General features: G+C 46.0%; 1 protein-coding gene across 2 annotated transcripts; it reads left to right on the top strand.

Moving 5' to 3' along the window:
* Positions 1–1,730: 1,730 nt before the first annotated feature.
* Positions 1,731–14,630, top strand: arl6ip1 (ARL6 interacting reticulophagy regulator 1). 2 transcript variants are annotated; one of them, XM_078240923.1, is made up of 6 exons: positions 1,731–1,845; positions 6,468–6,601; positions 9,230–9,349; positions 10,992–11,109; positions 11,739–11,823; positions 13,070–14,630. In XM_078240923.1, exons 1-6 carry the CDS (start codon positions 1,804–1,806, stop codon positions 13,186–13,188), a joined length of 618 nt encoding a protein of 205 aa, XP_078097049.1. In that variant the 5' UTR covers positions 1,731–1,803; the 3' UTR covers positions 13,189–14,630. The 2 variants fall into 2 exon arrangements, with proteins under 2 accessions (XP_078097049.1, XP_078097050.1); XM_078240924.1 differs by lacking the exon at positions 1,731–1,845 and adding an exon at positions 2,259–2,277.
* The last annotated feature ends 11,955 nt before the right edge of the window (positions 14,631–26,585 follow it).

The raw sequence follows: 26,585 nt of genomic DNA, 5'->3' as shown, positions 1-26,585 counted from the left end.
CCCACTGACTTCACCCATAGAAACTAGAAACAGGAGGAGGCCATTTGGCCCTTCGAGCCTGCACCGCCATTCACTTTGATCATGGCTGATCATCAAATTCAACACCCTGATTCCCCCCCTCTCCCTGACGCCATGAGCTTTTAGTTCCTGTGGGAAGGGGGATGTGCCAGACCCTTGGCCAAGCCCTGCACCAGGTGGGTCTGGTGCCCAGAGCTGCCTGCAGTACTCCAGGTGCGGTTCAATTAGAGCTTTAGCAGGAGCAGAGCAATGTGGGATTGACACCAACAGCAACATTGGCGGAGCAGCAATGGGAGCCTCTATCTCCAGGTCACTGGGCAATGGCTGCAGCATTATCAATCAGAAACAGCATTATTGCTGATTATGAATGGGTGTTTAGGGTTAGTTATGGGGGTTTAGGGTTAGTTGTGGGGGTTTATGGGGTATTTGGGGTTAGTGATGGGGTTTATGGGTGTTTGGGGTTAGTGATGGGGATTAATAGGGTTAGTTGTGAGCGTTTATGGGGGTTAATGGGGATTTGGGGGGTGAATGGGGATTTGGGGGGTGAATGGGGATTTGGGGGGTGAATGGGGATTTGGGGGGTGAATGGGGATTTGGGGGGGTTATGGGGTGAATGGGGATTTGGGGGGGTTATGGGTGAATGGGGATTTGGGGGGGTTATGGGGTGAATGGGGATTTGGGGGGGTTATGGGGGAATGGGGATTTGGGGGGGTTATGGGGTGAATGGGATTGGGGGGGTTATGGGGTGAATGGGGATTTGGGGGGGTTATGGGGTGAATGGGGATTTGGGGGGGTGAATGGGGGGGTGAATGGGGATTTGGGGGGGTGAATGGGGATTTGGGGGGGTGAATGGGGATTTGGGGGGGTGAATGGGGATTTGGGGGGGTGAATGGGGATTTGGGGGGGTGAATGGGGATTTGGGGGGTGAAGGGGGTGAATGGGGATTTGGGGGGTGAATGGGGATTTGGGGGGGTGAATGGGGATTTGGGGGGGTGAATGGGGATTTGGGGGGGTTGTGGGTGAATGGGGATTTGGGGGGGTTGTGGGTGAATGGGGATTTGGGGGGGTTGTGGGGTGAATGGGGATTTGGGGGGGTGAATGGGGATTTGGGGGTGAATGGGGATTTGGCGGGGTTATGGGGTGAATGGGGATTTGGGGGGTTATGGGGTGAATGGGGATTTGGGGGGGTGAATGGGGATTTGGGGGGTGAATGGGGATTTGGGGGGTTGGTGAATGGGGATTTGGGGAATGGGGATTGGGGATGGGGATTTGGCGGGTTATGGGGTGAATGGGGATTTGGGGGTATGGGGTGAATGGGGATTTGGGGGGTGAATGGGGATTTGGGGGGGAATGGGGATTTGGGGGGGTTATGGGGTGAATGGGGATTTGGGGGGTGAATGGGGATTTGGCGGGGTTAATGGGGTGAATGGGGATTTGGGGGGGTTATGGGGTGAATGGGGATTGGGGGTGAATGATGATTGGATATTTCTGGATAATTTTGAAACATGTGAACAACCAATCAAATGGCTAGTGACACCAAGCAGCCAATCAGAAGCTCGGGTTGAATGAACAATCAGGAGCTCGGAACTGAATCCAAAGCAGCCAATCAGCAGCGACCTATCCGCCAATAGGTCGGCCCGCAGCGCTCAGCCAATCACAAGCGAGATCCCGCTCATGGTTCGGCCAATCAGAGGCGGCGGGAGGGAGAGGCACGTGGGGAGCTGGGCCAATGGGAGGCGGCGCAGGCGCAGTGCGGGTGGGTCAGTCAGTCCGTTCGGAGCGGCGATGGCGGCGGGAGAGGGAGAGAGCGCGGGAGGCAGCCTGCTGGTGAGAGGAAATAATCATACCTATAGCTCCGTATAAACCCCCCCCCAGAGAGAGACCCCCCGGGGGGAATAACGCCCCCCCCCCCCGGGGAATAACCCCCCAGAGAGAGACCGCCCGGGGGGGAACAACCCAACCCCACCCCCAGAGAACGCAGGGGGCAGCCTGCTGGTGAGAGGAAATAATCATATCTATAGCTCCGTATAAACCCCCCCCAGGAAGACCCCCCCGGAGGGGAATAACCCACCCCCCCCCTCCCCCGGGGGGGAATAACCCACCCACCCCCCTCCCCCGGGGGGAATAACCCAACCCCCCCCCCCCCCCCCCCGGGGGGAACAACCCAACCCCCCCCCCCGCCCCGGGGGGAATACCCACCCCCCCCCCGGGGGGGAACAACCCAACCCCACCCCAGAGAGCGCGGGAGGCAGCCTGCTGGTGAGAGGAAATAATCATATCTATAGCTCCATATAACCCCCCCCCAGAGAGGAGACCCCCCCCCCGGGGGATAACCCACCCCCCCCCCCCGGGGGGAATAACCCACCCCCCCCCCCCCCCCCAGAGAGAGACCCCCCGGGGGGAACAACCCAACCCCACCCCCAGAGAGAGACCACCCCCTCCCCCCGGGGGGGAATAACCCAACCCCCCCGCCAGAGAGAGACCCCCCTCCCCCCCAGAGAGAGACCGCCCGGGGGGGAACAACCCAACCCCACCCCCAGAGAGCGCAGGGGCAGCTGCTGGTGAGAGGAAATAATCATATCTATAGCTCCGTATAAACCCCCCCGCCAGAGAGAGCACCCCCCCCCGGGGGAATAACCCAACCCCCCGGGGGGAATAACCCCCCCCCCCCCCCAGAGAGAGACCGCCCGGGGGGGGAACAAACCCAACCCCACCCCCAGAGAGCGCAGGGGGCAGCTGCTGGTGAGAGGAAATAATCATATCTATATCTCCATATAAACCCCCCCCCCCCCCCGGGGGGGAAATACCCCCCCCCGGGGGGGAATAACCCAACCCCCCCCCCCACCCCACCCAGAGAGCGCGGGGGGCAGGCGGCTGGTGAGAGGAAATAATCATATATATATCTCCATATAAACCCCCCCCCCCCAGAGAGAGAGACCGCCCGGGGGGGGGGGGGGGCAGGAAATAACCTGACCCCCCCCCCCCCCCCCCCAGAGAGCGCGGGGAGGCAGCATCCTGGTGAGAGGAATATAAATAAATATATAGAACATAGAAAGCCACAGCACAAACTGCCCTTCGGCCCACAAGTTGCGCCGATCTCTCCCTGAGAGAATTTATATATATACAATATAGCCCAGGGAGAGAGAGAATTAATATAACAATATAACCCAAATCCCCCCCCAGAGATAGTGTGGCAGGCAAGCTGCTGGTGAGAGAGAGAAAAATATATCTATATAACCCCCTCCCAGAGAGAGAATGTATATATTAAATAACCCCACCCCCCCAGAGAGTGACTACCCGCGGGCGGGGATAATATATAACAATATAACCCCCCCCCCCCCCCATCCCCGAGAGGCTGTCTGAGGAGGGGGAGAGAATGTGTATTATATATGAAACCATATAACCCATTCCCAGAGACAGCACAGGAGGAAACCTTCGGTGAGAGACTGAAGTTGCTAAAAAATATATAAACTATTACCCCCTCCCCCCGAGAGTGAGGCTGAACACTCCCCTCCCCTAAGAGTAATTGAGTGTGTAATAGCCCCCCCCCCCCCCAGATTGCTGGGGAATGGAATACCCCTTACAAAACCCATCCTGCTTGTTCTTGGGGGTTGGGAGGGTTTTTCCGTGTGAACCGGGATATTCAGCCCTGGGGGGTGTGGGGGCTCATATTCTGGCACTGGAGCAAAGTTATAAACATTCAAAAACAAACAGCCTGTGTCAGGGCTGGATCACAGCTTGGGGTGGGGAGAGAATCTTTCGTTCTCCGCCTTGCCGAATCTTCCTGTTTCCCTTCCTGCTGTGTCTCAGTAGTGGAAATCCAGCTCGAGATGGGGGTTGTGTAGAGCTAATGCTCTTCACATTTGCCGTTCTGGCCATGCTTTCTGGTCAGGTACAGTAACCAGATGTTGCAGTAATGGCTGATTTCTAACTTGGAGAACTGAAAATGCTTATAGAATACCTAACTCTAAAATTAATTAGGCACCAACGTGATTATATCACACCTTTCATATTGTCTCCGTATCTTAGAGCTCTGTAGAGTGGTTTGTTGGACCTGTACCGCTGTTAACTACACACATGTGGCACTTGGACTGAGCGGTTTTGCCTTGACCAGTTAGATAAATGACCAGTTGACTTATTAAGTTTTTTCTTATTCTGAGCTGCCCTTCTGATCCCAAACCTTCTCCACAAAGTCCACCTCCTTCCAGCCTGTGTGATATCACCTCAGTCTATTTATGTGAACCCCTCACCCATGTTTTGGCACCTACTAAGAACAAGAAGGCACAGATTTAAAAGTAATTGGTGCAAAAGAGGCAAAAGCAGCTTCTACACAGCGAGTGGTCAGGGTCTGGAATGCACTGTCTGAGTGTGGTGGAGGCAGGTTCAATTGAAACAGTCAACGGAGGATTAGATTGTTATCTGAAAAGGATGAATGTGCAGTGTTATGGGAAGAAGGTCATAGAATCATAGAAGCCCTACAGTGCAGAAGGAGGCCATTTGGCCCATCGAGTCTACACCAACCACAATCCCACCCAGGCTCTAAGGGTCGTAGAATGGTACTCTGTGAATTGCTTATTCGGAGAGCCAGTACAGACACGTTGGGCCGAATGGCCTCTTCCTGCACTAACAATTCTGCCATTCAGAGTTGACTATTGCACGGCCCCCCTGGTGAGTGTCTCCTCCATAAATTTGGGCTCATCCAGAACTTTGCTGTTTGCACCCTGGTTCTCATCAATTCCTGTTTGCCCATCACTCTCGTGCTCCCCAACAATTAGCTCTCATCCAGTAAAGCCCTGATTTTGAACCGATCTGTTCAAATTCTACTTGGGCTTTTCTGCTCGAGGGGACAACTGGTCTATAACCACCTCCGGCAACTCTTCCTCCAATCCTGGCATCCGCACATCCCTGATTTCCTTGGTGCTTTTGAAATTCCCTCCGTTGAGATGCTCTGTAAGACCTACCTCTGAGCGATCTCTTGGTGAACTCTGTCCTATTCTGTCTGATAAAACCTGTGACGTGTTAATCTCCATGTTAAAGCTGCCATATATGGCCAAATAGTTGTCAGTTCCGTGGTTTCACAAAAAAAAATTTTAATCTATCAAAATTCTTTATTCCCAGAAGTGTTTTAAATTCTGGTGCCATGATTCATGACCTGAGTCAGCTGATTTCAAACATTGGAAACGGCTGCTGCTGACACAGCTCTTACTGTGGGTGATTTGACTTGATTTGTATTTCTCTTTGCAATAAGGAATGGATGATGCAGCCTCCTGATTGATGGCATTAATACAAAGGGACTATGATGATGTCATAAACAGCAGACAGCGCAGAGTCGCTGAGCAGAAACTGATAGCCAAGTTCCGCACACATGAGGACGGCCTAAACTGGGATGTTGGGTTCATGTCACATTATCAGTAACCCCCACAGCTTGCCCCCTGGACTTGCAGAATCTCACTGGCTGTCCTGTCTGGAGACAATACACATCTCTTTAACCTGTGTTTAATGCTCCCTCCACCCACATTGTCTGTATCTTTAAGACCTGGCTGGCTGTAGAGATTCACATTCTAATCAGTATTCTGTAACTTGATTCTGTGTCTCTGTGCCCTGTTTGAGAGCAGATATCCACTCCATCTGACGAAGGAGCAGCGCTCCGAAAGCTAATGGCATTTGCTACCAAATAAATCTGTTGGACTTTAACCTGGTGTTGTTAAAACTCTTACGATGTCATAAACAGCAGAGCTGAGGCAATGTGGTGGTTATCTCACAACTGGCGAGCGATATTCCACAGTGTTACTCTGCAGAATATAGAAACACGGCAAATTTGCTCACATTCCCCTAATAATTTATGTATCCTGTGATTAGGAATAAAATGATGCACGTTGCAATAGTTTCTATACACGTTCGGTACTTTTTAAAGGGTTGTCTGATTTTATACGTTTGTATCTCCAAATTTAAAGCTTTATCTTCAGTTAGTTTTAATCCATCATGAAGGGTTCTGTAAATGGACAATTTACCCAGCATTGCCCAGTGAGCAGTGCTGTTCACACTAACTGTCCGTTGCCAAAGTGATGTTCCCTAATTCTGTCACTCACTTGCAAAGCTTCTAGAATATTTCAGATGTGTTTTCTAGTGTCTGGGTTTAGCTGCTGGTAAATTGAGAGTTTCACAATCCTAGCCTTGAAGCCCAGAAAGCTAGTGATTTGGCCTATATGTTTTGCAGTATGGCCTGATGTCTGTACCATACAATCAACAATTATGATGATTACTCAAAACATCAAATATTCGGTATTTTTTATCACGTAACAACATAGCTTTGTACCTTTGGGATGAGTTAGTGTTTTTGGATGAGTTATGCACTTTTTAATTAATAACTAGGAATATTAGAACATCCCATTGGCTTGTGTCCTTGTTCCAAACGATGCAAAAATGATAATGACTTGTTGATTTTGTAGGCTGCAGAAACTGCCCAGCTTGAAGAGCATTTGGAGGGTTGGGGAGAAGTGATGCTTGCTGCAGATCGCATCTTGCGCTGGGAGAAGCCATGGTTTCCTGCTATAATGATGCTTGTGGTGTCAGTGGTATTTTTGTAAGTATTAAAGAACAAGTTGGTTTTATATAACACCTCTAACATGGATTGCGCAAAGATAGGCACAATCAGACGAAAATGGACACTAAGCCATAGAGGAAGATATTGGTGGAGATGGCCAAAGGTTTGGTCAGAAAGGCGAGTTTAAAGAAAGGTCTTTATTGCGAGAGATGAGAGTCCGAGGTGATTCAAGTTTGGAGCCTAGATTTCTGATGGAACGGCTGCCAATCATTGGCAGGAGGGACTGAGAAGTCGTTAGTTTGCAGAATGTTTGACCATTCCGTGGAAGTTCAACTTCTATTGAAGTGACCTGCAAGTTAATGTCCTGTACGGTTATGGAATTCCTGTTCATTTAGCCTGTTGGAACTAATCCCAGCATAAACCTTACAGCAACGTTACACATAGCTACGCAATCCGTGTTGTGTGAAGTATGGACAGGTAGAATTTTGTTTTAAATTTAAGCTTAAATGTACTTTGGCAGTTACCCAGCTTTTAAATTACAACCAAGGAGTTTACATTTTGGCCAGTTTTAGTCATGTTAGACTTGGTTAACGACGGGAAATGTATTAACATTTTGTAGCATTTACAGTTGTAAGGAGGAGCTATCAGGAAGGTGCCTTTAATCAGTGTGTTAGGTTGTATGGCAGCTACAGTTTGCCATGCATCTTCCTGTACTGCTCAGGCATGATTAGTGAGCCATCGACTTATCTGTGTTTTGTTTCTACAGATAGTCATCTCTCCATGTGACTATTGCGGGGTAAAATTAGATGGTGTGAAATTTGTTTCCATGTTTGTGATAACTGAGTTTCTTGGCTAGTTTCTCAGCTTGATTCATTATGTTGATGGCAGCAAATATCTGCAGTTAGTAACCAGCTTTACAGGGCAACTTTAGAATGCCTTGTTCAAGTTTAGCAGCTTCCTTTCCATGGAAAGGATGGGGATAATCTCTAGGAGCAAGACGGTGGCTATTTTTCCCCCATCTTTAATTGTGATGGTTATGTAAAGTTAAATCCTATACAACATATAATGCTGGAAAATAGTGGCAGGTTAACAACACCTGTCCTCATTAATGTGGGACAGCAATTGTGATACAGTGCGATTCTTCAGAACTTGCTGGTCAATCCATGTCACTGCTGTTTGCTTTGCATAGATCATAGAATCCCGACAGTGTAAAAGGAGGCCATTCGGCCCATCAAGCCTGCGCCAACAACAGTCCCACCTGGGCCCTATCCCTGCAACCCCATGTATTTAATCCTCTTGACACTGAGGGTTAATTTAACATGGCCAACCAACCTAACCCGCACATCTTTGGATGGCATCTCATTCTGAGCGTCCCTGCTATTTTTAAGAACTTGCCGGATTTCTACATTGATTTTCCAATAAACTATCGACAGAAAGTTATCGCTGGTGATTCGAACCCATTTCACGAGCTAATTGTTACTGCAGGACCAATAAACCAGCAGATGAGAATCCATTACAAGGAGCTCTCTTCATGGAGTTATTTGGAGTGCTGGAGGCACACATGGTCTATATACAACATAACAGAAAATGCTGGAAAATCTCAGCAAGTCTGACAGCATCAGTGGAGAGAGAATAGAGCCAATGTTTTGTGCCTGGATGACCTGAAACATTGGCTCTATTCTCTCTCTACAGATGCTGTCAGACCTGCTGAGATTTTCAGATTTCCGGCATCCGCACTATTTTGTCTTCATTGAATGTAGTTGGCCATTTAACTACAGGGGTGGCACAGTGGTTAGCACTGCTGCCTCACAGCTCCAGGGACCCGGGTTCAATTCCGGCCTTGGGTCACTGCGGAGTTTGTACATTCTCCCCATGTCTGCATGGGTTTCTTCCGGGTGCTCCGGTTTCCTCCCACAGTCCAAAGATGTGCAGGTTAGGTGCATTGGCCATGATAAATTGCCCCTTAGTGTCCCGGGATGCATAGGTGAGAGGGATTAGTGGGATAGGGTGGGATTGTTGTTGATGCAGACATAATGGGCTGAATGGCCTTCTACACTGTAGAGATTCTATGATTCTAGTTCAACTACTCTGGATGAAATCAAGGATATGTTGTGCCATGTAAAAACTTACCATGGAGCTTTAGAATCCGGTTTCTGAATTTATTCTCTGTTTACGTAACATCTCAACACCTCACAATGAATAACGTTGAAAGTGCTGAGATTTATGTAGGCAAACATGGGTCAACTATTCTGCGCTGACATGAAAATACGTGAGAAAAGATTTGTGGCCTATTTGGGGGAAAAACTGAGAAATTCCTTCCTGCAGCCAACAAACCAGGCTGGAGGACATTACACAGACCCCATAATGTCACAATAGAAATATCATCTTCGAGGGACTGTGGCAAATGTTTGTGTATTCTGTTACTTTCCAGCATCTATTATAATTTTTTTGTTAGTCCTGGTTTCTCAGATTCACTTTAAAAACCTGAAACTTGCCACTGTGACTAAGCATTGAAACTGAGGCTTTATCGAAACATCAATAAATTCTCCACTCATCAGCAACATGCTGTGCTGAATTATTATATCATTCATTGCAACATCTGCCACCTGATTAAATTCGAAGATATGAAATAAACATTAATTTCTGAAATGTGGTTTGCCTCCACAGACTGATCTACTGGTTGGATCCTTCAGTTCTGACTGGGGTTTCGTGCGCTATTATGATGATCTGTTTAGCAGATTATCTTGTTCCAACTATTGCTTCCAGGATGTTTGGATCCAACAAATGGTGAGAAGTTTATTTAAAACTTTTAATTAACCGGTGATGTTTCACTTAATCTGAATTCCATCATCCACCCTCTCTGCAAAGAGAAACCTCTCCAACACACACACCATTTGGACATCCATCCCAGCCTCCAGAAACATGTAAACCTAGCAGCCCCTTCCTCCTAACACGCACCACCTCAACAACCACCTACTCCCCAATCACCTAAAACACGACAAAAGCAGACCATCACCCTGTTTTCCTTTGCTTCTCCACCCCCCCCCCCCCCCCCCCAATCCCTTCTCTTCTGCCACACGGGGTACCACCCCACACAAGAAAAAACTAACACGGATAATATAAGAAGAAAAAGGCCCAGGAGGCAAGAAGACAACAAGCCGCAGGATGAAGGCGAGGCATCACAGGGAGCAACAAGGGTTTGGACGTGAGCTGAAAGGAAAGTGGCAGAACACGAAGAAAAGGGGACATGTTCTCTCCCTGTCCGACCCCAGAAATCTCTGCTGAATAACTCTGGTGCAGAAATCTCTCCCTCGCCTGTGGGGCCAGATTAGAATACAATCCAGAATGATGGCAACTCCCAGTCTAGAGATGAGCCTTCTCCAGTCTTGTGCTGGGGGGTTTCCGCAGGCAGAAGTGCTTCAGGGCAGAGAGCTGAGTTGCCATCACAATCCAGCCTGATATTGTCTGTCCCCACTGCGCACTTTCTAGCAGGATTATCGGAGAGCAGTCTTGGGATATGCACTGTGGCTAATTTTTAAAAAGTTTTATCAGAAAATGGGAAAATCCATAATGGATTGTTCTGGTATACACATATTTCGTTTAGAATGTTCTAACCTCAAGTTAGAAAAGTGATACCTGTTTTTTTAACCACACCATGTTCCATGTCCAGGGATGCTGAGGTGGTTTGTATTCTATCAACTTCACACCCAGGATTAGTTCAATCAGGACAGATTCAGAGTTGTATTTTTGACTTGCTGACGGATCTGGCTGGTTTATGATGTAATGTTTCTAACTGTGGGCAGGAAATGCCATGGCTGTAATTGCGTGGCAGATGTACCTTAACCCTGATATCAAAGTGGGGTTTGAGAAATCTGAAGTTTGAAAGAACTGGATAAAATGAGGGGCTGATCTTTATTTATCAAGCTTTTTATAATAGCAAAGCGATTTTCTGTATATGGGAATGTGTCATAGAACCGACATGGCTCAGTGGTTAGCACTACTGCCTCACTGCCAGGGACCCAGGTTCGATTCCTGACTTGGGTCACTGTCTGTGTGGTGTCTGCATGTTCTCCCCGTGTCTGCGTGGGTTTCCTCCGGGTGCTCCGGTTTCCTCTCTCAGTCCGAAAGACGCGCTGGTTTGGTGCATTGGCCATGCTAAATTCTCTTCAGTGTACCCAAGCAGGCGCCGGAGTGTGACGACTGGGGGATTTTCACAGTAACTTCATTGCAATCTTGATGTAAGCCTACTCATGACACTAATAAATAAGCTTAAACTTAATTAACCATCTACTTGCTGCCTCTGGACTGCTTTTTGTTTTTATAACCACCTAAACTCAGAGGTGGTTTTTTAAAAGATGTTAATATGGAAGTTGTCGTGTCAATGTTTGTACAGTCCTGAAGTGTTCAGTTACTTTGTTTGGATCAACAGGACCACAGAACAGCAACAGCGCTTTCATGAAATCTGCAGTAATCTGGTGAAGACCCAGCGAAGGATTGTGGGCTGGTGGCGCCGCCTGTTTGCTCTGAAGGAGGAGAAACCCAAAATGGTTTGTATCGATCCTCTTGTGAATGAACTGTACTTTGCTGAAAAAGCTGGTTTAATTCCGTTTTTTTTGCATGCTTATCATTTTCTATTGGGGGGGGGGGGGGGGGCGTCTGCATTGTAAATCACCAATGTGATTCCAGTGATTTTCTGAGTTTACCCTTTAAACTGGCGTGTTTTACACACGCTCAACGAGACCCTTTTCCACATATTTATGAATAAAATTATATTTTGTATAGGAAGCTTGAATTCCGTAACCAATGACTAGGATTTAAACTGGGTACAAACTGTACAGTGATAGCTGCCAAAAAACCCTCTTTTAAAACAATTAAGTCCTGAATCGCAAGTATTTTGACTTGACTCGCTTTTCCTCAATGGCATCTTGGATTTCCCACATCAGGAATTTAGCAAAATCCAAACAAAGCCTAGTTTAATGTGCAGTCCTGATGCTTCAACACAAATAACAGGCTTGTCTGACTGGCTGCTGCCATCACCCAGGACTGTGACCGATCAACTTGCTGTGAGATTTTTATTTTTCTGCCTGTGAGCCAATGATTTCGGGCTGTGACCTGTTTCTCTGATAGAATAATGATTGTGGTTCTGGGAGGTTAATTTCTACATTCTTTACTCCAGTATTTCATGACTGTGGTTAGCTTTCTGTCTGTGGTGGCTTGGATTGGGCAGCAGGTTCACAATCTCTTCCTCACCTACTTGATTGGTAAGTTATCAAATGACTTTATCATTTGTCTTTTGTTAAATTTGGAATCTGGGAGGTCAACGCTGGGATAATTTTGGGCAAGAGGTTTTGTTTTGGTATATTGGTATACCTCGTCTAAGTCCAAAACTGGTTGCATTCTACAACACAACATTGAGCTCTTGAAGTGGATATTGGACAGTCCCTAGGGGAGACCACCAGGAACAAACACAGGCATTATTTAGATATCAATGCAGATCCTGTGTTTGAACCAGGGTCATATTGTGAAATAATGTCACTGTGTATCTGAAAGGCCACTTCCTTAACCAAGCCAGCAGCTCGTGCGCAATCTGCAAGCAGCTTTCACAAGCAGCATTTAAGGCCTTTCGCCTCTAAGCTGAGATTCTGGTTAGTCTATTTTAGCTTAATGCAAAAGTTGAAAGGGCTGATTGCGGAGTTAGGAGAGTTCCCTGAGCGATCCTTTAGAACACGGTAAATATTTCCTGCATTGTCGTCATGTCCTGGGGATCATGCTTTTGTCATTGATCTGCTCTGCCCACCTGTGCCTTGTGAAGGGAGATGGTTAAATTATTTCGTTGGAGATGATTCTCGTCTGGCCCTAGTGCCGCTTGATGTCATTTGCCAGTTCTCAGTCCTAGCCTGAATATTGTCCAGGTCTTGCTGCATATGGGCGCAGACTGAGGAGCAGCAAAGAGCGCTGAACATTTTGCAGTCATCGGCGGACATCCCCCACTTCTGACCTAGTGACAGAGGGAAGGTCATCAGGAAGTAACTGACCATGTTTGGGTCGTGGACACAATCCCGAGAAACTCCTGCAGTGATGTTCTTTGTGCCATTAGCTACAATCCTAACTATAATCTGTAAGTGGCATCCGCAATCCTCAATACTGAACAACCAGCCTTCTGCTCAGAGGAGCTGCAGAACTGTACATTTTAATTAGGGCAGCAATTTGGGCTTTAAATAGTTAGATTTATGTGAGTGACATTCACTCGAGGCCTGAAAACCCAAACCAGTTTCTGCTTGCAGGTTCCTTTTGGGATTTAAGAGTGAGTTTTTTTTGTGAGGGAGCTTGTATTCCTGTTTGTTTCTAACCTGATAAAAATCTGTTTTTTTGCTCACTTGGTCTTGTTTTATTTTGTCCACATTAATGTAAGTTGTGAAATTGAATGAAGACGGTTCTTATCTGGATCTGTGCAGTTATTTGTGTCCTTCCCTTTCTGGTCGTAATCTCATTTCTGGTTGTTTTCAGTGAGTTTTATACTTCTGCTGCCTGGTCTGAACCGACATCGCCTGATCACAAAGTACGTGGGAATGGCCAAGCGAGAAATTAACAAACTACTGAAGCAAAAGGAGAAGAAAAATGAGTAACAAACCTGGATTTGTCAGCGTTAAAAATGATCTGATTACTGATGACCTTATTAGCAGTCTTGCTGAATCAGAAGAAGTATAAAGCCCTTAGTATGTGCTCAGCTGTAATGTCTCAGTGTGAAGGGTGAGAAGGCAAAGTGTGTATATAGCAAACGGGCATGATATCTCAAAATAGTAATTAGGTTTTGGTTCTCATTACAAAGCTGGTGATGTGTTCCGATCAGGAATTGCTATATTTAGTTTTAAATACCTGCTCTCAACTGATATTTTCCCTCATTGTCTGTGGTTGTGGTTTGTTTTGAAGTAGTTTTTATTAAGCCATAACTGCACTGGACGTTTAATTAGACATTATTCTGTAACATGGAATTATTGAAAGCTTGATGTCTGTGCAATCACCTGCTAGAGCATTCGTATCTAAGTGGATAGCAGTTGTCAGTATCAGAAATCGTATATCCAATATGACTACTGTGTACTTGTATGTTTGAAGTCACCTGTAAATAGGATTGTCTTTTGCGCTGTATAAATGTATTTGTGTATATTTGTGGTGAATGTACATTTTAGTTGTGTTTTAACTGTAACCTCTGGAGGGTTCTCACTAAATAAAGCACCAAATAGGTGGCGTTCACATGCAGTGGACTTAAATCAGCCTTAATTCATCTTTCATCCATCACCATCTAGTGTAAGTAATGACCCAAAACCAAATGGTATTGAACATTGTGCAATCACCAGCGAACGCCCCCACTACTGACCTAATGACAGAGGGAAGGTCATCAGTGGAGTAGCTGAAGGCACCACCCTGTATTCAGTAAGTTTAGTTCCTCTAATGTGCTCCCACATTCCTGTGCTAAGTCACATCATTAGCTAGTTCCTTCTTTTGAACTTTGTCCAGCTCATTTGCATTGCAGTTAAATCAGAGGAAATCTCTGCTCCCAAGCTGTGAGCTTCTGAAGTTTATCTTTAAGAATGTTAGTGGTGAAAGGTATTTTAGCTTTGATTTCAGTGATTTTAAAGTATTCCTTCTCGTGCTACTTTTACTGATGCACCATTGTGTACTTTTGTTGAGGAAGGTGAGACACACCAGGATCTCGATAGGGAGTTCCTGATTTGATAGTGTGGTGACATTTTTCAATCTACATTCTTTAGCCCCACTGATGTTGCACAGCTGACTGCCTGCCCAAGGCCTTCATTTCCCTGCATTTAGCTGACCAATATATTTACCCAATTACCCCTATCCTTTTAAAATGGAATTAATCCACAGATTAACTATCTTTTCCTTCCCACTGCTCCTTACCTGAATTCAGCAATCTTAACAAAGGCAATGTAAATTCTGATGGATAGTTTGCCGTTTTGGCAAAGGCTGTAATCTTTGAAATGAAGCTTGTTAGTTATTCAGCTACTTCTGTTTAAAAAGATTAAAACTGCATATTAAAGTTCTAACAGTGCAGATGTTACATTGTGTGTTCTGTTGGGAAAAGGTAGCTAATATTAACCAATGTTACTGTGGGAGTTTCACAGCTATTTGACTCTCGTGTACCTCATAACTGACCTTGTAATTTGGGATCAGACGGTCAATTTAGGATAGGAAAGTGGGTAAACTGGTTATTTATCTAATTATTTTGCACAGAAGTTTTTTACATCATGAAAGATTACATTGAAATATATTAATATTTTCACTGAAATGTCAAATATGAAATATAATTGGGTTCTGAAATGACAGTTGTATAAATACCAGTTATTGAATGAGGTTAAGACACCAGTCACCACCTACAGCTAATTTAAAAATGAAATGAATTATAAATACAAGATGCTAATTAACCATTTGAGCGGGTGCATGTTTGGATTACACTTTATGGGGTATCTATGGGGGATTTTCTGTTAGAAAAGTGGCTGCTTCAAAAAGACAGGTTAAAGGGATTGACAATTGGAGCTAAGACTAAAAGAATGTGGATTTGTTAAATGAGTTTCACAGAAATAGGAAATACTGTCAGCATCTCAAAACCTAAAACTTAGGGGAAACAGAAGATAGGAGCAGGAGGAGGCCATTTGACCCTTCAAGCCTGCTCCGCCACTCATCACGATCATGGGTGATCGTCCAACTCAATAGCCTAATCCTGCTTTCTCCCCATAACCTTTGACCCCATTCGCCTCAAGTGCTGTATCCAGCCGCCTCTTGAATATATTCAATGTTTTGGCATCAACTACTTCCTGTGGTAATGAATTCCACAGGCTCACCACTCTGGGTGAAGAAATGTCTCCTCACCTCCGTCCTAAATAGTCTACCCCGAATCCTCAGACTGTGGGAGACGATGAATTAATTAAAACTTTTCAAAGGTAACAGGAAAATAATATGAAAGATAAATTAGACTCCAGGATATGATGAATTTTAATCTCATTGGATGAGAGGTAAAAGTAGGAGATTGGGGATGGATTAGTTGTAATTTTGTGAGGTGACCAGCTGGGTGGCTGGAGAGGCTTTGGGAAGAAGATGCTGTGATCAACCTGGAAACAGATCAAGAATCAGGCGAAGGAATCATTTACCATTGGCACCGATATATGGAAGGACCTTTGTGACTTTGAGAGGAGCTAATTCAGTTCTGTGGTAGAAATGGAAGCCTGATTAAGAGATTCAAACCTGGAGTTCCAGGAAAATGAACACATTCAAGGGTTTTGTGGAATCGTCAGGTCAGGGCATCAAGGGATAGGAAGCAATGTCGGGGTAAATGCAGTTCAGATATTGACCCAACCAAGATGTGATAGAAGAGCTGGACAGGTTTGAGTGGTTGACTATGTTGCTAAATGTCTCAGATACTAACTTTAGCTTTCTCACTTAACCTTCTCTACTAGTGGTAGAGACTGATTTAAATTATAAGAATTATCTTATAATTTGATAGAAATTATGGAATGAGAGAAAATATCTAAAGTAAATTTGCGCAACTGGGGAAGAGCAAATTTCAGTGATTTCAGAGTCCAGCACCAGATGGAATGGAAAGGTGTTTGCAGGGTCACTCATGAATGGAGGGCATTCAGGAAAGAGAGAATTCAGGTACAAACAAGACAATCTTTGGAGGGGAAAAAGCAGAGTATCCAAAGTTAATATGCTCTGGACAACAAAGCTGGTAAAAGTTACAACAGAAAAGAGCTTCAGATAAACGTACGATGCATTTAACCAGGAAGGTTGTAGCAAGTACAGGAGTGAATTGAAAATGTTAATATGGTAGCCAATGAGGAGTACTAAGAAAAGATTAGAAGGCAAAGTGTTGAGGTTTGCTAGGGAATAAACTGGGTAAATTAAAGAGCCAACTGAAGACAAGATGTGGCAAAAATTTGGTACTTTGCATCTGTCTTCACAAAGAAAGTTTTTGTATTCGTATACAGGATGTGGGTCACTGGCTGGGCCAGAATTTATTGTCCATTCCTAGTTGCCCTTCAGAATGTGGTGGTGTGCTGCCGCCTTGAACCACTGCAGTCAGGTGTAGGTCCTAAATAGTCACATGATACTGTTAGGGAGGGAATTCCAAGATTTTTGACCCAGTGACATGCAAGAAGGGCGATTATATTTCCAAGTCAGGATGGTGAGTGAGTTGGGGGGAAAGCTCTCCAGGTGTTGGTATTCCCAGGTATCTGCTGCTCTTGTCCTCGATGCTAGTGGGCATGGGTTTGGAAGGTGCTGCCTATGAATCTGGGCGAGTTCCTTCAGTGCATCTTGTAGATGGTGTACACTGCTGCCACTGGTCAGTGGTGGAGGGAGTGAATGTTTATGGAAGGGGTAGGAATCAGGCGGGCCGCTTTGTCCTGGACGGTGTCGAGCTTCTTGCATGTTGGAGCTGCACTCATCCAGGCATGTGGACAGATTTATGGAGTTATTCCCTTCTCCACACTCTAGCTATGACTAACACTACATTCTGTACCCTCTCCTGTATGAACGGTATGCTTTGTCTAGCGCGCAAGAAACAATACTTTTCACTGTATACAATAAATCAAAGATTAGCCAGTGAGGGGACGCTTGCAGCAGACAATATTGGAGAACCATTAGCAGATTTATCAATTAGTACATTGAGGAAATATACTAATTGAAACATGAGGGCAGAGGGTGGCACAGTGGTTAGCACGGCTGCCTCACAGCGTCAGGGACCTGAGTTCAATTCCCAGCTTGGGTCACGGTGTGTGGAGTTTGCACCTTCTCCCCGTGTCTGCATGGGTTTCCTCCGGGTGCTACGGTTTCCCCTCACAATCCAAAGATGTGCAGGTTAGGTGGATTAGTCATGCTAAATTTCCCCTTAGTGTCAGGGGGCTAGCTAGGGTAAATGCATGGAGTTGTGAGGATAGGGCCTGGGTGGGATTGTGGTCGGTGCAGACTTGATGGGCCAAATGGCCTCCTTCTGCACTGTTGGGCTTCTATGAAAGGAAGTGAGTTAGACTTCCATCTCGGAAGTGAATTTTGGTAGGGGATAGAGAATATTCAAATGTGTATGGAAATCCCTATCCAGGATTGCAGATTCAAAGATCACAAACGAATTATCCACGTTTCGGAAATGTGCAGAGAAGGGGAGGTTAGGGCTCATTCCATCAAAATCAAGTTCAGAGAAACCACTAAGAATGTAAGTGAGTGATGGACCTAGAGGAGATCCTGTGGCTACACCATCTATTTGAGTATACATGGTGTCAATAAAACTGAACCTGACTGTGTTGCTAAGTGCATACGTTCGGCCAGGTGTGCAGGCTGTTCTTCCCACCGACTGGCTGATCCAACAATACAGCATGTTCCTTCAGGTGTTCCTAATGGGCAGAGTGAACTGAACCAGCTCCCTCTCACAAAACACAACGTGTGCTGTGAAATGTGATTCCGCAATTAGAATCCCGAGTACGCTAATAGCAACACTAACAACCAATTTCAGATCATCAGTCTGAGCTTATCCCGTAGCTCATTTACACTTGCTGGAAGTAACATACATTCACACACACGGACTCATTCTCTGAAAGTAAAAGAAAGACGTTTAAGCCTCTTGTCTTTTTTGAGTTAGCGGTAAATTTCTTTCATATGGCAAAACAAAAGAATGTTTAATTTTATGTCACATAAGATTGCATACATAAAGACGTAAGATAAAAACTTCATATGTCAAGAGATACCATCTTTAATTTCAATAATAAAGAGCTTTAAAAAATTTAACACATCAATACAAAGATACCGCATGGTAGGTTGTTGCATAAAGTTCAATCTCACGGGATCCAGGGTGAGGTATCTAAATTGATACAAAATTGGCTTCTGTTGTAGAGGGTTGTTTTTCAAACTGGAGGCCTGTGACCAGCGGTGTGCCTCAGGGGTCAGTGCTGGGTCCACTGTTATTTGTCATTTATATTAATGATTTGGATGAGAATATAGGGGGCAAGGTTAGTAGGTTTGCAGAGGACACCAAGATTGGTGGCATAATGGACAGTGAAGAAAGTTATCTCCAATTGCAACGGGATCTTGATCAATTGGGCCAGTGGGCTGACGAATGGCAGATGGAGTTTAATTTAGATAAATGCGAGGTGATGCATTTTGGTAGATTGAACCAGGGCAGGACTTACTCAGTTAATGGTAGGGCATTGGGGAGAGCTACAGAACAAAGAGATCTAGGGGTACATGTTCATAGCTCCTTGAAGGTGGAGTCACAGGTGGACAGAGTGGTGAAGAAGGCATTCGGCATGCTTGGTTTCATTGGTCAGAACATTGAATACAGGAGTTGGGACGTCTTGTTGAAGTTGTACAAGACATTGGTAAGGCCACACTTGGAATACTGTGTGCAATTCTGGTCACCCTATTATAGAAAGGATATTATTAAACTGGAAAGAGTGCAGAAAAGATTTACTAGGATGCTACTGGGACTTGATGGATTGAGTTATAAGGAGTGGCTGAATAGACTGGGACTTTTTTCTCTGGAGCGTAGGAGGCTGAGGGGTGACCTTATAGAGGTCTATAAAATAATGAGGGGCATAGACAAGGTAGATAGTCAATATCTTTTCCCAAAGGTAGGGGAGTCTAAAACTAGAGGGCATAGGTTTAAGGTGAGAGGAGAAATACAAAAGTGTCCAGAGGGGCAATTTTTTCACACAGAGGGTGGTGAGTGGAACAAGCTGCCAGAGGTAGTAGTAGAGGGGGGTACAATTTTATCTTTTAAAAAGCATTTAGATAGTTACATGGGTACAATGGGTATAGAGGGATATGGGCCAAATGCGGGCAATTGGGATTAGTTTAGGGGTTTTTTTAAAAAAGGGTAGCATGGACAAGTTGGGCCAAAGGGCCTGTTTCCATGCTGTAAACCTCTATGACTATGACTCTAATACCAATAAAATATTTTGTCAAGAAAATGAATAATTTTGTTTTATGCCTCAGAGAAATAGATACATTTAAGATTCTGAATCGTTTTAACTTTATTTGATTTCATAAATAATGAACATCTTGCGCAACTAGGAGCAGGAGTAGGCCATTCAGTCCTTCAAAACTGTTCCACCATTCAACATGATCATGGCTGATCTCAAAGCCAGACTCCCGCATTCTCCCCAAACCCCTGATGGCTTTCATGTCGAGAAACCTATTTCTTTCTTGACCTCCACAGGTTTCTGTGATAGAGAATTCCACAGTATCACCACTCTCTGAGTGAAGAAATTTCTCCTCATCTCAGTCCTAAATGGCCAACCCTGTATCTTGAGACTGTGACCTCTTGTTCTAGACAGCCCCAGCCAGAGGAAACAACATCCCTGCATCCAGTCTGTCCAGCCCTTTAAGAATTTTAGATGTTTCAATTAGATCCCCTCTCATTCTTCTGAATTCCAGTGAATGCAGGCTCAATCGACCCATACAACAACCCTGCCATCCCAGGAATCAGTTTGGTAAACTTTCATTGGAATACCTCTTTGGCAAGTATATCCTCTCTTAGGTAAGGAGACCAAAACTGCACACAATACTCCAGGTGTGGTCTCACCAAGGCCCTGTACAGCTACATTACGACATCTTTGCACCTGTAGTCAATCCTCTTGCAATAAATGTCAACATAAGAAATAAGAACATAAGAACTAGGAGCAGGAGTTGGCCATCTGGCCACTTGAGCCTGCTCCGCCATTCAATAAGATCATGGCTGATCTTTTCGTGGACTCAGCTCCACTTACCCACCCGCTTAATTCCTTTACTGTTCAAAAATGTATCTATCCTTGCCTTAAAAACATTCAATGAGGTAGCCTCAACTGCTTCACTGGGCAGGGAATTCCACAGATTCACAACCCTTTGTGTGAAGAAGTTCCTCTTGAACTCAGTGCCAGTATTTCCTTTCTCAAGTAAGGAGACCAAAACTGTACACAGTACTCCAGGTGTGGCCTCACCAGCACCTTATACAGCTGCAACATAATCTCGCTGTTTTTAAACTCCATCCCTCTAGCAATGAAGGACAAAATTCCATTTGCTTTCTTAATTATCTGCTGCACCTGCAAACCAACTCCTTGAGATTCCTGCACAAGGACACCCAGGTCCCTCTGCACAGCAGCATGCTGCAATATTTTACCATTTAAATAATAGTCCATTTTGCTGTTATTCCTACCAAAATGGATGACCTCACATTTACCAACATTGTACTCCATCTGCCAGACCGTCGCCCACTCACTTAGATTATCTATATCCCTTTGCAGACTTTCAGCGTCCTCTGCACACTTTGCTCTTCCACCCATCTTAGTGTCATCTGCGAATTTTGACACACTACACTTGGTCCCCAACTCCAAATCATCTATGTAAATCGTAAACAATTGCGGTCCCAACACTGATCCTCGAGGCACACCCACTAGTCACTGATCGCCAACCAGAAAAACACCCATTTACCCCCACTCTTTGCTTTCTGTTAGTTAACCAATCCTCTATCCATGCTAATACATTACCCGTAACACTGTGCACCTTTATCTTATGTAGCAGTCTTTGGTGCAGCACCTTGTCAAATGCCTTCTGGAAATCCAGATACACCACATCCACAGGTTCCCCATTGTCCACTGCACATGTAATGTTCTCAAAGAATTCCACCAAATTAGTCAAACATGACCTGCCCATAATGATGTCATTATTTGGTGGCCTATGGACTATGCCTATCAGTGACTTTTTCTCCTTACTATTTCTAATTTCCACCCAAATGGATTCAACCTTTTTTTCCACAGAACCTATATCATCTCTCACTACCGCCCTGATGTCATCCTTAAATATCAGAGCTACACCACCTCCCTTACCTTCCTGTCGGTGCCTCTGAAAAGTCTGATACCCCTGGATAATTAACTCCCAGTCGTGACCATCCTGCAACCATGTCTCTGTAATGGCCACCAAATCATACTCGTTCGCAATGATTTGTGCCGTCAACTCATTTACCTTGTTTCGAATGCTACGAGCATGTGCTTTAATTTTGCATGCTAACCTCTTTTGTGGGACTTTATCGAAAGCTTTCTGAAAATCGAAATACACCACATCCACTGGTTCACCCTTATCTATTCTGCTAGTTTCATCCTCAAAAAATCGAGTAGATTTGTCAAACCTGATTTCCCTTTCATAAACCCATGCTGACTTTGTCTAATCCCAAAAAGTGTCCTGTTACCACATCCTTTATCATAGTTTCTAGCATTTTCCCTATTACTGATGTTAGGCTAACGGGTTTATAATTTCCTGTGTTCTCCCTCCCTCCTTTTTTAAATAGTGGGGTTACATTATTGCGTCTTGGAAGTGCAGCAGAGAGGGAGAGATTCGCGAGAGGAGTGCTGCGGGTAAGCGCTGTTATTTTTTAACTTACTTTTTCGCGGGTTTTTTCTTTAAAAATATCTAAACCCGGAAGTGGTCGCGCAGGGAGGTCTGGGAGAGAGAGATTTTTTTTTTAAAAAGTTCCTCACCTCAGTGAATCGGCCTCATTGCGTCTTGGAAGTGCAGCAGAGAGGGAGAGATTCGCGAGAGGAGTGCTGCGGGTAAGCGCTGTTATTTTTTTAACTTACTTTTTCGCGGGTTTTTTCTTTAAAAATATCTAAACCCGGAAGTGGTCGCGCAGGGAGGTCTGGGAGAGAGAGATTTTTTTTTTCCCCAATAAATTGGAACAGAGAGGAATCCCGATACTCTACACTTGTAGAGTATCCCGCCCTCCCTCCTCCTCTAACCTAAAAAAAAAGACCCAGTGAGAGCAGGGCTTTGGAGAAAACAGGAGGAGGAAAGGTAAGTTTAAAATTTTCATTCACTTTTTTTTTCCCTGTGTGTTTAAAGGGGCAATTATGAGTGTGAGGCCAGTATGTTGTTCCCAATGTAGGATGTGGGAGGTCCTGGAGGCTCCTAGCCTCCCGGACGACCATATCTGTGCTGGGTGTGTTGAGCTGCGGTTCCTAAGGGACCATGTTAGGGAACTGGAATTGCAGCTCGAGGACCTTCGCCGGGTTAGGGATAGTGAGGAGGTCATTGACAGGAGCTATCGGCAGGTGGTCACACCGGGACCACGGGAGGAGGGTAACTGGGTAACAGTGAGGAAGGAGAAAGCTCGGTTGATGGTGAGCACCCCGGTGGATGTGCCCCTTAATAATAAGTACTCCTGTCTGAGTACTACTGGGGTGGACAGCCCACCTGGGGGAAGCAGCGGTGGCAGTGTCTCTGGAGCTGAGCCTGGCCCAGTAGTGCAAAAGGGTAAGGAAAGGAGGGTAGTGCTAATTGGGGACTCTACGGTGAGGGGGTCAGATAGGCGTTTTTGCGGACACAGACGGGACTCTCGGATGGTGGTTTGCCTCCCTGATGCAGGGGTCCGGGATGTCTCTGGTCGAGTCCCAGAAATCCTGAAGGGGGAGGGAGAGGAGCCGAAGGTCGTGATGCATATAGGTACTGCTGACATAGGTAGGAAGAGGGAAGGGGTCATGAAAAGAGAATATAGGGAGTTAGGTAGACAGCTGAGAAAGAGGAATGCAAAGGTAGTAATCTCGGGATTGCTGCCTGTGCCGCGGGAGAGTGAGAACAGGAATCGGTGGAGAATGAATGCGTGGCTGAGGGACTGGAGCAAGGGACAAGGATTTGGGTACTTGGATCATTGGGACCTCTTTAGGGGCAGGTGTGACCTGTTTAAAAAAGACGGGTGGCACTTGAATCCCAGGGGGACCAATATCCTGGCGGGAAGGTTGGCTAAGGCTACTGGAGAGACTTTAAACTAGAAAGGTTGGGGGGAGGGAATCGAAATGAGGGGACTGAGAGCGAGGAGGTTAGCTCGCAAATAGATAAGGAATGTAAACAGGGTAAGAGGGAGGTTAGACGAGTGATGGAGAAGGGAAGTGCTCAGGCTGAAGGTCTGAGATGTGTCTATTTTAATGCCAGGAGTGTAGTGAATAAAGTGGATGAGCTTAGAGCGTGGATTGCTGCTTCGAATTGTGATGTGGTGGCCATTACGGAGACTTGGATGTCTCAGGGACAGGACTGGGTGCTTCAGGTGCCGGGTTTTAGATGTTTCAGGAAGGACAGGGAGGGAGGCAAGAGAGGGGGGGGAGTGGCACTGTTGATCAGGGATAGTGTCACGGCTGTAGAGAAGGTGGACGCCGTGGAGGGATTGACTACGGAGTCTCTGTGGGTGGAGGTTAGGAACAGGAAGGGGTCGGTAACGTTGCTGGGTGTTTTCTATAGGCCGCCCAATAGTAACAGAGATGTTGAGGAGCAGATGGGGAAACAGATCCTGGAGAGATGTAGGAATAACAGAGTTGTCGTGATGCGAGATTTTAATTTCCCAAACATAGATTGGAATATCCCTAGGGCTAGGGGTTTGGATGGAGAGGAGTTTGTTAGGTGTGTCAGGAGAGTTTCCTGACACAGTATGTGGATAAGCCTACTAGAGGAGAGGCTGTACTTGATCTGGTGCTGGCTAATGAACCTGGACAGGTGGAGGATCTCTCGGTGGGTGAGCATCTTGGGGATAGCGATCATAATTCTATCTCCTTCACGATAGCATTGGAAAGAGATAGGATCAGGCAGGCTAGGAAAGTGTTTCTCTGGAGTAAAGGGAAATACAGTGTCATCAGGGAGGAAATTAGACGGGTAAATTGGAAGGAGGCATTCTTGGGGAAAAGTACCGAAGGAAAGTGGAGGATTTTCAAGGAATGTTTGTCTGGAGCTCTGCATGACAACGTTCCGATGAGACAGGGGGGTGTTGGTAGGGTACAGGAACCGTGGTGCACGAAGGTTGTGATGAACCTGGTGAATAAGAAAAGAGAGGCGTACAGAAGGTTCAGAGAGCTAGGAGGTGTTAAGGATTTAGAGGAGTATACGGGATGTAGGAAGGAGCTTAAGAAGGAAATTAGGAGAGCGAGAAGGGGTCATGAGAAGGCCTTGGCGGGTAAGATTAAGGAGAATCCCAAGGCTTTCTACAAATATGTCAAGAGTAAAAGGATGAGATGTGAAGGCATAGGACCCTTAAAAGGTGAAGGGGGAAAAGTTTGTGCGGAACCGTTAGAAATGGCGGAGCTGCTTAATGAATACTTTACCTCGGTATTCACGGTGGAAAGGGATCTGGGTGGTTGTACTGCTGGTTTGCGGTGGACAGAAAGGATCGAGCATGTGGACATAAAGAAAGAGGATGTGTTGGAACTATTGAATGGCATCAAGGTTGGTAAGTCGCCGGGACCGGATGGGATGTACCCCAGGTTACTATGGGAGGCGAGGGAGGAGATTGCGGAGCCTTTGGCGATGATCTTTGCATCGTCGATGGAGACGGGAGAGGTTCCGGAGGATTGGAGGATTGCAGATGTGGTCCCTATATTCAAGAAAGGGAACAGGGACAGCCCGGGAAATTACCGACCGGTGAGTCTAACCTCAGTGGTTGGTAAGTTGATGGAGAGGATCCTGAGAGACAGGATTTATGATCATCTAGAGAAGTTTAGTATGATCAAAAGTAGTCAGCACGGCTTTGTCAAGGGCAGGTCGTGCCTTACGAGCCTGGTTGAGTTCTTTGAAAATGTGACCAAACACATTGACGAAGGAAGAGCGGTGGATGTGGTCTATATGGACTTCAGCAAGGCGTTCGATAAGGTCCCCCATGCAAGACTTCTTGAGAAAGTGAGAGGGCATGGGATCCAAGGGGCTGTTGCCTTGTGGATCCAGAACTGGCTTGCCTGCAGAAGGCAGAGAGTGGCTGTGGAGGGGTCTTTCTCTGCATGGAGGTCAGTGACCAGTGGAGTGCCCCAGGGATCTGTTCTGGGACCCTTGCTGTTTGTCATTTTCATAAATGACCTGGATGAGGAAGTGGAGGGATGGGTTGGTAAGTTTGCTGACGACACCAAGGTAGGTGGTGTTGTGGATAGTTTGGAGGGATGTCAGAAGTTGCAGCGAGACATAGATAGAATGCAAGACTGGGCGGAGAAGTGGCAGATGGACTTCAACCCGGATAAGTGTGTGGTGATCCATTTTGGCAGATCCAATGGGATGAAGCAGCAGTATAATATGAAGGGTACCATTCTTAGCAGTGTAGAGGATCAGAAGGACCTTGGGGTCCGGGTCCATAGGACTCTTAAATCGGCCTCGCAGGTGGAGGATGCGGTCAAGAAGGCGTACGACGTACTGGCCTTCATTAATCGAGGGATTGAGTTTAGGAGTCGGGAGATAATGCTGCAGCTTTATAGGACCCTGGTTAGACCCCACTTGGAGTACTGCGCGCAGTTCTGGTCACCTCATTACAGGAAAGATGTTGAAGCCATTGAAAGGGTGCAGAGGAGATTTACAAGGATGTTGCCTGGATTGGGGGGCATGCCTTATGAGGATAGGTTGAGGGAGCTTGGTCTCTTCTCCCTGGAGAGACGAAGGATGAGAGGTGACCTGATAGAGGTTTACAAGATGTTGAGAGGTCTGGATAGGGTAGACTCTCAGAGGCTATTTCCAAGGGCTGAAATGGTTGCTACGAGAGGACACAGGTTTAAGGTGCTGGGGGGTAGGTACAGAGGAGATGTCAGGGGTAAGTTTTTCACTCAGAGGGTGGTGGGTGAGTGGAATCGGCTGACGTCGGTGGTGGTGGAGGCAAACTCGTTGGGGTCTTTTAAGAGACTTCTGGATGAGTACATGGGATTTAATGGGATTGAGGGCTATAGATAGGCCTAGAGGTGGGGATGTGATCGGCGCAACTTGTGGGCCGAAGGGCCTGTTTGTGCTGTGGCTTTCTATGTTCTATGTTCTATTAACCCTAACCCCAACCCTCCAATCTGCCGGGACTGTTCCAGAATCTATAGAAACATAGAAACTAGAAGCAGGAGGAGGCCATTCGGCCCTTCGAGCCTGCTCCGCCATTCATTTTGATCATGGCTGAGCATCGAATTCAATAACCTAACCCCTCCCTTCCCCCATATCCCTTGATCCCTTTAGCCCCAAGAGCTATATCTAATTTCTTCTTGAAATCAGA

This window comes from Mustelus asterias, chromosome 23, assembly GCF_964213995.1.
Source record: "Mustelus asterias chromosome 23, sMusAst1.hap1.1, whole genome shotgun sequence".
Lineage (NCBI taxonomy): Eukaryota > Metazoa > Chordata > Chondrichthyes > Carcharhiniformes > Triakidae > Mustelus > Mustelus asterias.
The sequence above is the reverse complement of the archived record's forward strand: the minus strand, read 5'-3'. Positions and strand labels throughout refer to the sequence as shown.

What these genes read in the sequence shown, in the direction of transcription:
- arl6ip1 (XM_078240923.1), top strand. Translation starts at nt 1,804, where the DNA reads ATGGCGGCGGGAGAGGGAGAGAGCGCGGGAGGCAGCCTGCTG. An exon ending in ATGTTTGGATCCAACAAATG is followed by an intron (nt 9,350 to 10,991) that starts GTGAGAAGTTTA and finishes TTGGATCAACAG; the next exon opens with GACCACAGAACAGCAACAGC. An exon ending in AGGAGGAGAAACCCAAAATG is followed by an intron (nt 11,110 to 11,738) that starts GTTTGTATCGAT and finishes TCTTTACTCCAG; the next exon opens with TATTTCATGACTGTGGTTAG.